Source organism: Alligator mississippiensis, chromosome 9 (assembly GCF_030867095.1).
Source record: "Alligator mississippiensis isolate rAllMis1 chromosome 9, rAllMis1, whole genome shotgun sequence".
Classification (NCBI taxonomy): domain Eukaryota; kingdom Metazoa; phylum Chordata; order Crocodylia; family Alligatoridae; genus Alligator; species Alligator mississippiensis.
Window position 1 is genome coordinate 16,566,917 of NC_081832.1, and position 10,507 is coordinate 16,577,423.

At 52.5% G+C, this 10,507-nt stretch overlaps 1 protein-coding gene across 1 annotated transcript; it reads left to right on the top strand.

Annotated features, from left to right (window-relative positions):
- The first annotated feature begins 1,902 nt into the window (after positions 1–1,902).
- Positions 1,903–10,175, top strand: KCNK15 (potassium two pore domain channel subfamily K member 15). The gene is made up of 2 exons (XM_014609553.3): positions 1,903–2,296; positions 5,438–10,175. Exons 1-2 carry the CDS (start codon positions 2,014–2,016, stop codon positions 6,346–6,348), a joined length of 1,194 nt encoding a protein of 397 aa, XP_014465039.1. The 5' UTR covers positions 1,903–2,013; the 3' UTR covers positions 6,349–10,175.
- The last annotated feature ends 332 nt before the right edge of the window (positions 10,176–10,507 follow it).

Consider the following 10,507-nt stretch of genomic DNA (forward strand, 5'->3'; position numbering starts at 1 on the left):
GGGCAGTGCCTGGTGCGTGTGTGGGATGGGGACACTCAGGGCAGTGCCCGGTGCGTGTGTGGGATGGGGGCACTCAGGGCAGTGCCCGGTGCATGTGCAGGATGGGGGCACCCAGGGCAGTGCCCGGTGCATGTGTAGGATGGGGGCACTCAGGGCAGTGCCCGGTGTATGTGCGGGATGGGGGCACTCAGGGCAGTGCCCGGTGCGTGTGCAGGATGGGGGCACCCAGGGCAGTGCCCGGTGCATGTGTAGGATGGGGGCACCCACGGCAGTGCCCGGTGTGTGTGCGGGATGGGGGCACGCAGGGCAGTGCCCGGTGTGTGTGCGGGATGGGGGCACTCAGGGCAGTGCCCGGTGTGTGTGCGGGATGGGGGCACTCAGGGCAGTGCCCGGTGCGTGTGCAGGATGGGGGCACCCAGGGCAGTGCCCGGTGCATGTGTAGGATGGGGGCACTCAGGGCAGTGCCCGGTGTGTGTGCGGGATGGGGGCACTCAGGGCAGTGCCCGGTGCGTGTGCAGGATGGGGGCACCCAGGGCAGTGCCCGGTGCATGTGTAGGATGGGGGCACTCAGGGCAGTGCCCGGTGTGTGTGCGGGATGGGGGCACTCAGGGCAGTGCCCGGTGCGTGTGCAGGATGGGGGCACCCAGGGCAGTGCCCGGTGCATGTGTAGGATGGGGGCACCCACGGCAGTGCCCGGTGTGTGTGCGGGATGGGGGCACTCAGGGCAGTGCCCGGTGCGTGTGCAGGATGGGGACACGCAGGGCAGTGCCCGGTGCGTGTGCAGGATGGGGACACGCAGGGCAGTGCCCGGTGCGTGTGCAGGATGGGGACACTCGGGGCAGTGCCTGGTGTGTGTGTAGGATGGGGGCACCCAGGGCAATGCCCGGTGCATGTGTGGGATGGGGACACTCAGGGCAGTGCCTGGTGTGTGTGTAGGATGGGGGCACTCAGGGCAGTGCCCGGTGTGTGTGCGGGATGGGGGCACTCAGGGCAGTGCCCGGTGCGTGTGCAGGATGGGGGCACCCAGGGCAGTGCCCGGTGCATGTGTAGGATGGGGGCACCCACGGCAGTGCCCGGTGTGTGTGCGGGATGGGGGCACTCAGGGCAGTGCCCGGTGCGTGTGCAGGATGGGGACACGCAGGGCAGTGCCCGGTGCGTGTGCAGGATGGGGACACTCGGGGCAGTGCCTGGTGTGTGTGTAGGATGGGGGCACCCAGGGCAATGCCCGGTGCATGTGTGGGATGGGGACACTCAGGGCAGTGCCTGGTGTGTGTGTGGGATGGGGGCACTCAGGGCAGTGCCCGGTGCATGTGCGGGATGGGGGCACTCAGGGCAGTGCCCGGTGCGTGTGCAGGATGGGGACACTCAGGGCAGTGCCCGGTGCGTGTGCAGGATGGGGACACCAGGGCAGTGCCCGGTGCGTGTGCAGGATGGGGACACCCAGGGCAGTGCCAGGTGCATGTGTGCGGGATGGGGGCACTCACAGCAGTGCCCGGTGTGGGTGGGGATGGGGGCACCCGGGGCAGTCCCCAGTATGTGTGTAGGACAGGGGCACCCAGGGCAGTGCCTGGTACGTGCAGGGATGGGGGCACCCAGGGCAGTGCCCGGTGCGGGTGCGGGACGGGGGCACTCAGAGCAGTGCTCGGTGCGTGTGTGTGTATTGGCCGGGGGCCAGCAGCGGCGGACACTGGGCGCTCGTGGTGGGGCAGAGCCGGGGCCGGGGCGCGCACTCCGCGGCCGGCGGCGCAGGGTCCGCCCGCAGCCCCAGGGCACCCGGCGCGCGGCGCATCGCGGCAGGGTCCCGCAGGAGCGGCAGGAGGCGGGGGCAGAGGCGGGGCGCGGCCCGGCCCCCGCAGCTCCGCCCCGCCCCGCCCCGCGAGCCTGGCCCGGCCGCTCCCCGGGGGCGCGTGGCGGCGGCGGCGGCGGCAGGAGCGAGCCGGGCCGGGCCGGGCCGGGCCGGGCGGGACGCAGCCATGCGGTGGCCGGGCTGAGCCCCCCGCGCTGCCCCGCGCCATGAAGCGGCAGAACCTGCGCACGGCGTCGCTGATCCTCTGCATCTTCTCCTACCTGCTGGTGGGCGCCGCCGTCTTCGATGCGCTGGAGTCGGAGGCCGAGACGGGCCGCAAGCGGCTGCTGGAGCAGAAGCGCGGGGAGCTGCGCAGGAAGTACCGCTTCTCGGCCGACGACTACCGCGAGCTCGAGCGCCTCGTGCTGCAGGCCGAGCCGCACCGCGCCGGCCGCCAGTGGAAGTTCGCCGGCTCCTTCTACTTCGCCATCACCGTCATCACCACCATCGGTGAGTGCCCGCCCGCCCGCCCGCCCGCCCGGCCTCGGTCTGCACGGCTGTAGAATGGGCGCAAGCTCCCGGGGCAGCCCGGCGGTGGGGCGGGACAAACAGGCTGGAGCCACCAGGCATCTCTGGGGCCAGATGAACTTTTGGTGCCCTTGGGTTTCTTGTGAAGCTGCCTCAATGGGTGCAACAGGGTCTGAGATGCTGGGCTGGAAGCGGGTATGGAAATGCAAACCCCCAACCACCGGTCCCCCGGCAGCGTCTCACACAAACAAAACCCCGCGCGCAGGCGGGATGGAGGGGAGCGGCGGTGGGAATGGGCCTGGTCTGTTCTGGTTTCTAGTAACAGGTGCATGCGGACGGGTCCAAATGTGCTCCTCTGAGAGAGATGGCCAAGAACTGGGCACGTTTCAGTGGGGTGCAACACTGGCCCTGTCGACTTCTTGGGAGCTGGGATCCGCCTGGTCCCGTCTTCTCCAAGTCCGGTCATTTGACTGTAGCATGGAGAGTGTCAGCCTCTGCATCACGTTGTACAGGCTTATCTGTGTGGGGATGCTCGGGAAAATGTAATCCAAATTAACTTTCATAGGGGATGATTAAACCACAGTAAATCCCCCTGTAGGCTCACAGAATCAGAATTAAAGGCCATCATTTGCGTTGTTTTGTTTACTGCGCAAGTGGGTTAAGCCAAAGGGAAGTAAAGCCGCTCAGATTGTGAACGAATTCCTGTGGGCTCAGCTCCGTTTAACTTAGCCAGTCCATTTTAAAATCACACCTTCAGTTCATTCAGACGAATGGCTCCGAGTGTGCCCACATAACCCGGCTAGGCTCCTGGTGCCCCTCTGCGTTGTTTGAGCTATGTGCAAACATGGCCTTGATGCAGAGTCCTGACATCTAGTCTCAGCCTCCGCCAACATGCTGTCACCAGACTAATTGCTTACTTCTGTAAAGCGGGGTACACCCTGCTGAGCAGTATGGCAGTTAAAATATATCAAGCGGTTGTGCAGTAGGAAAGCATTGTGTAGGTGCTGTGTATTTTACCTCATTGAGTATACACATGACCTGAGCCCAGCTGTGCATTTAGAGAGCTTGGCTTTTAAGTCATGCCCATCACAATCAGGTGAATTCCCAACTTCAAGGAAATAACCCATATCCTTGTGACAGATGATAGTGCTTTTTACTCAGGCAGGCGCTTCATTTGCTTTTCTTTCATAATTAGAAGTTTGATTATTTCCTGAACCTCACAAATAAGATGCCTAATATTTGCCCCTGACACTGTGTATATCCCTCATTCCTAGAATATTGGTGTATCAGATCCCTTTAACTGGATTCAGGCCCTGAATCTGAGGTTTAACATTAACAAAGCTGTGTTTACTTTTTCGTTGTCACTTTGAAAGCATATGTCATATCTTCTTTTAAGAGCAGCTAGGGGCACAACAGCTGTTTCTCCACAGTGATGCTTGTGATAGCTATTTCTCACCTAGGTGCTCTTGCAGCATCCTCCTGTATCCTAGGACCTGGTAATAGCAGCCAGATATTATGCTAAAGATTGATTATTTTTCCTATCACTTGCTTCTTACTTCAGTTTGCATTCAGCAAAAAATGTGCTAGACTAAATTTAATTTGATCTCATTTGATTTTGTTGGCATATATACATCCCAATTGGAAATTCTCCCCCTCCAAATGCAGTCATGAATTTACCACATTCAGTGATCGTGTAGTACTCTGATTTGTGACCTGACTTCAAGGCAAGAATTTCCTGGAGAGGAAGTTACACAGGAGAATCTACCCAAGACACTCATAAATCAACTCCTGATCTTTCCTGAGTGGCAAACTGACAGTTTCTTTAAAAAAACAACTGCAAAACCCTAGCCCGTGCAAGTGTAGGAGAAGCCAAGTCGTAGCATTGAGTTAAAAATAGAATGTCTCTGGGTGTGCATTTTTCCCATATTCTTCACACCATTCGTCTGCATAACTGCAAAAAGTAAGAAATTGAAATGATTGTTTTAGAAATCCTGTACCACCATATGGGGAATGAACTGCTACCAAACCCTTTTCTGGGTATTGTTCTAGGCTATAAACCTGTCTGGAAAAAAAAAAAAATAGGTTCTATCCCTATTAATTTCTCAAACATAGAAGATTTTTGATAACTCCTTTCTTTATCCTGGCTGCTTGCATGATATAGTCATTCCTTTTCCTAACAGAGAGTTAGTTATCCATTTGGGGCAGAAGCTACAAATTTCAGTGTAGTATATACAATTAAGTCAGGTGGTGCAAAATCACGAATAGCCAGAGAATGGCAATGAACACCTTGTTATGATCTCACTGTAACTGTTTGTCTCCTTGACAAACAGTTACAGCTGTAAAGTGTAAAACAAAGCAAGGAAATTAAACTCCTTTGATCAGGACAGAAAATGTTGCACTTTCCCTAGCTCAGGTTTTGGAGACTCAGGAAACATTTCTTTATATATAAAGCAGTAAAAACGAAAATGGATGGCGAGGGAGTAGTTTGGTCTGGGTCTCGTCTCAGCTGTGCTGGCGTAGATCAGAAATAAGTCTATAGGAGTCAGTAGAGTTAAACCAGATGTTATGGTTGTATCTCCACCGCTGAAGAACTGTGCTAGGGAGCACTGCAATAAAGCACACCATGTCTGATCCCTGTACCCTGAAACAGATGTCATGTTACCACCCTTAGTGCAGCGCTGGGCATGCCCCGATAAGCATGCCCAAGAAAACAGCTCTTTCAGGGTGCGGCATGCAGAGTGAGCGTGGCTTACTTCAATGTGGTGCTCCCTAGCAGAGTCCTCTGACTGTGTCGCTGTGCTTTAAGCTTGCCCTCCATGACTCCTATGAAAACTCAGAGACTTTCATGGAGTGCAGAAGGGGGGGGCCCTTAGTTCTTTATATACCAAATTACAATCCTTGTGATGCAGAAATGTTAAGCCAAATGTTGCGGATAGCTATACAGTCCTAAGGCCCAGTAAGCATAAGCAGTAGGGCACCAGTCTGTTTGCAAGCATTGCTTGTTGTCTCTCTCCTCTTCCCAGCAGTTCTGTCAGAACTGGAATTTGGCCCGGAGTCTGGCTGTGGGATTCCACTGCTTCTGTGTACATTTAAGCATTGCCTGCCTTTCTCTTTCCTTTGCAGGTTATGGGCATGCTGCTCCCGGCACAGATGCTGGCAAAGTTTTCTGCATGTTCTATGCAATCCTTGGCATCCCCCTCACCCTGGTTATGTTCCAAAGTCTTGGGGAACGCATGAACACAGTCGTCCGGCTGCTGCTGAAGAAAATTAAGAAGTGTCTGGGCATGAAGACCACTAAAGTCTCCATGGAAAACATGGTGTTGGTTGGCTTCCTCTCCTGCATGGGCACACTGTGCATTGGAGCAGCTGCCTTCTCCTATTTTGAAGGGTGGACCTTTTTTCACGCTTATTACTACTGCTTCATAACCCTGACCACTATTGGGTTTGGGGACTTCGTGGCTCTGCAGAAGAACGAAGCTTTGCAGAAGAAGCCGCCCTACGTGGCTTTCAGCTTCATGTACATTTTAGTTGGTCTGACAGTGATTGGAGCCTTCCTTAACTTGGTTGTTCTTAGGTTTTTGACCATGAACTCAGAAGATGAGAGACGAGATGCAGAAGAGAGGGCATCGCTGAGGAGAGCCAGGAACAATGTCCACCTGAAAGAAGACAGTAAGAGCAGAAATGCTATTTTTCTACCCATAGAAGACAGGACGAGCCAGATGAACCTCATCCCGTTGATCCAGGAAGACACTGACAGACAGAGGCGCCAGTCTTCAAATTCTGCAGCCAGGGTCCCTTCCTTCTGCACGTGCCTGTGTTACAGACCTCGGCTATGTGGAAGCCCTGCACCCTCCCATCCCGAGACCCTCAGCTGCCACACCAACCCCGTGTACTATAATTCCATTTCTTACAAAATTGACGAGGTTTCCCTGAGCACCAGGGATCAAACTGGGTTCTCTTCCCCAGGGAGCACGTTATCCTCCAACAGCCCCAGCTGCAGGGGTCACTCCCGCCTCCGGAGGAAATCTATCTGAAGAGGGAATTTTTACTCTGAACTGTATTCTGCTCCTGCAGTCATATTTTGATGATAAATTATTAACTGAGCTGTCAGCTCATTGTTATTGCTCTCATTTCTTCTCCTCTGCCCCACTCCCTTTTAGATCAGCTTCAACTCTAGCAGCTGCCAGCCAGCTACACTATGTGCTGTCCAGAAGCATCTTTTAAATACTGCTGATGACTAATCATCTCTTTTAGCAGGGTACAAGGTCAAATCAAGTTACATATTTTTTGCAGTTGGCTGAAGCATTCAGAATTCAAATGAAAGAGTGCACAAAGTGTAGGAGTGGGTCTCGTGTCTAGGGTGGAATTGCTGCTTTGGATTTGCTTTATAAGAACAAACAGACCCCAAATCGCATCACGGTAATGGGTTTTGGTTAACCCTTAGGCTGCCAGTAGTTAATGGTGTAAGTCTAGAACCAAACAGGCTGAAAGATTTGATCCAAAAATTCACTGCAAAAATACTGAACTCACAGTCCGACTAGGGACAAACTCATATAATATATTTGGACTCTTCCCCAAACTGGAAATATGTAGTGGTTTAGGTTTGCGACTAATCATTTGTATTTGAGGTGATAATAACAAAAGAATCTCTCAAAGCAAACTCCAAACAGTATGTAAGTGCAGGCAGCAAAGCTGGCAGAAGCGCACAGCAAGGAAGAGGACAGATCACAAAGCACAGTACAATGGCCAAGCTGCAGAGTTTAGTGGTGTTGCGTTTGCTGTGTGGGGGTGGAGTTGTGGGGAGAATATTCAGTTTCTGTGTCACAGTTCAGGCCATTTAAATGACATTCTTAGTTCCCATTTTAAGCACCTGTCCTGAGGCTTGATAGTGCACCAACCAGCTGAACCATAAGCCAGGTGGACCAACTGCTTTTAGTTGGAATCTTACTATGGACCTCAAGCTCTGAGCAGTCAGTGTTTGATTGCAGTGTTCTGATTTCAAGGGGACACCTGGAGATCTTGCACAACGAGACTGAGTGAAACGCACAAACCATCCTGGTCCCTCTGACCCCTTCCCCTGTGATGGGTACTGGGTGACAGTGTGGGGAGCAAGATGGGCTAGAATTGGGTGTGTTAGGGTTTCAAATCTACATTTAGTTGAAGGTTAACAAGATTGGGGAACGTGCCTTTTTCTGCCCTAAATGCACCTAGCCCCTGCCTTTTGGTCTGAGGGCCAAACCTGTCTTCAAGGTCTTAAAAGCTCCATTAACCTTGCTGGTCTAAGTGGGGGTCGGGGGGCAGGGATGCAGATTGTAACACTCACTGTATCTCTCTTGTCACAGTTTCTGTTTTCCCACTTTCAGCTATGCCCCCAGCACTCAGCACCAGAGTTTATGGTTCTTAATCATTCTCAGTTACAAGAACCCTTCAGTTCCTGCTCACTGTCCTTTGTGCCCCTGGCAGCAACCAAGGGTAAACAGGGTGGGGTCTCTGCTCCAGATCCAGCTCCAGTTTCCAGACGGAAAGCCAGGGTGCACCACGCTGCATCGTCCCACCATGGAGTCACCTCAAAAACTTCACTTTAATTCCAACATATGAGCTTCTCCCCTTGCTGTGTTTTGCGTGGTACTTGCTGGGAGGTATCTTTGGAACAGACGAGCTCTTGTGCGGTGAATGAAACCACCTGGGAGCCGTAGTCTGGAGTACAGACTTCCGAGTGATGAGAGCCATTTTGCACTAAAGGCAAGTCTGATGAAGCACCCAAAAGCTGCCTAATCTCATGGAGGGCCCAGAACTGCAACCTATATCCCTGTGTTCTGCCTCTTTCTCCCAGAAAAGGATCTCTGCTTGCTCCCTCAGTGAGACTCGGGTGTAACTGGTGTAAATTGGCAAAGCTTTGATTTCACAGGATGTTTGGTGGAGTTGAGCTTCTGGCTCTTGGTCTGCTGGGACTCCGGTGTACTCCCCACTTCCTTTTTCTCTTGCAACTGTCTTGGAGAGCCATGGTCCTCACTAGAGCGGACATGGGAAGAGGTAAGAGGACCTGGGTCCTGACTCCGGTTGTATTCCTTCCTATCAGGTGTGGGCACGGGTCCCTGCCTTTGCAGGGCTCAGTACATCAGCTGTTCCAAGGAGGGCAAGAGGCTCCAGGCTGCTTCTCAGAAGAGCAAAGGAAGGGTGTCCCTCTTGATTGGCACCAACCAGTATTTGGCACCAACCAATTATTAATGAGCCCTCCATTGTTGGTCTCAGTGATGCCAGAGCAGGAGGCCTCCAGCTCAGGCTGCAAAAGGCTTCCTTTTTCCTGCCCAGAGCAGCAGTGCAGCACAAGGTCAGGCATTTGGACAGTCTCCTTACCCTTGCAATCCTCCTGAGGGATGACCTTTCACTTGAATGAGGAGCTCCCTCTCCTTCCATCCCAATATGGGCTGGTGAAGCCCTTGTGACCTTTTTTCCTCTACCATCCTCTCCAGCACTTTGGAAGCCATCTTAATGTCCTGAGATTTCCACTAGGAATACCCCCCCCCCCCCCCCCCCGGGTCATCTTTCTTTGCTCAGCTTTCTCCTAAGGAGGGGAAAGAATTGAAAATGGGTAGAGGGAAAACCAAAGAACTTGGCATGAGGTTTTGCCCTCTCCCTGGGAGACCTCTGGAACTAGAGCATTGAGTGGGCAGGGAGGCAGGGCTATGAAATTTAGGATTATAGATCTTCAAAAGGAAGTCCCTACCGCCCTTGAGCTAGTGGAATAAGACTGCAGGAGCTGAGGGGCCTGAAAGTCCCATGGCAATGAAGAAGCACAAAGGGGAGTTGGTCTGTTGTTCAAACACCAATCCTCTGCATAGTCCATGGTAAGAAAGCCTAACTCAGCTGTTACATAAAGTATTCATAAAATCAGTCAGTTAGAAAGCCTGGTTTAATCCAAATCAAAGGCCAAGTGTTCCTACCCAAGGACCATGCTAAAGTCATGTCTGGTCAACCAGAGGAGTGCAGGCCTAGCAATCAGTGCACCAAAATAAAAGCATCAGGAATTAGAGAACAAAACTGCCCATCACTCACTTTTTGAGCTAAATTATTTGGCATTGAAACCAGGAAGAACAAACAGGCTAAAAGAAGGGAGCTTTGCCATCACAGCTCCTGTCCCTTCCCATCTCCTGGGACCCACCCTAACACCTTTGGGCCTTTGTCATTGTGATCTTGAGAGTTGGCCAGGCCATTCTGAGCCCAAGGGAGGGACCCAGGTGACTGCCATCTCCAGTAACTGTAACTCGGCCCTGAGAAATGCCTGGATTGGGAGACTTGGGTTCCTTCCATCACCCTTTCCCTTGTGTCTCCTTTTCCTTCCCTTCCCTGTTTCTTCTTTCTTTCCTATCCTTCAGCTAACGGAGTCAGGATTACCCAGCCATTTTGTGTAACACTGCGGTGGGGCTATCTAAAGGCAGCTCAAAAGCAGTGTCCTGCACCACCCCATGGTGATAAGAGCGTCCAATAAGGCTGCGTGCTGGGCTGGGCCTCTTGCTGCAAGGTTGCAAGAGCATCAGAAAGAAAAACTGCATTTTTCTGGTTCTGGTATTTTCTTTCTCCTTTTTTGTCTTATTTAGTTTTCAAGGAAACAGGCTCAGATTCGACCAACAATAACGACCATGGCATCTCTTGCAACTAACTTCTTTCAGTTTCTACCATTTAAAAGATCTTCTAAAAGACAGCCAAATGGGAGGAGGGAGGGGATTTTCCTCTGTAACCATGGGGAAAGGGAATAAAGGAACTGCTAAAATGAAAGCCTTAATTGATCATGTGTATTTAAATGCTTTGCCTGTTTCTCTCCTTTTTTCTCTGTATCTTTAATAAAAGGTTTTTCACGGTGGTGGTTTATCCTGGGACTGAAGAGGCTGAGCTCTTGGTACTTGAAATCCTGACTTTGCTTAGCTGTTTGGTGTTGTACAATGACAGGTCCCTGTTAACACCTTCCATGGTTTGGGCTCATTGAATCTAGTAGCCGCCTTCTGTTGCACCACAGCCATCCAGTGAGATGGACACTCAGAGCAATTCTGTGGTTGCTCGTGTGATTGAATCTGAATTTGTTACAAATCCTATTCCTAGATCTTTGCAGGGATATTCTGCCAGCATCAGGCCTGTGACTCTGATGTCCACCCTCTTAGCCTGTCTGGCAGAGACAATCTAGCCCAGGGGGAGGCA

What these genes read in the sequence shown, in the direction of transcription:
- KCNK15 (XM_014609553.3), top strand. Translation starts at nt 2,014, where the DNA reads ATGAAGCGGCAGAACCTGCGCACGGCGTCGCTGATCCTCTGCATCTTC. An exon ending in CACCGTCATCACCACCATCG is followed by an intron (nt 2,297 to 5,437) that starts GTGAGTGCCCGC and finishes TTTCCTTTGCAG; the next exon opens with GTTATGGGCATGCTGCTCCC.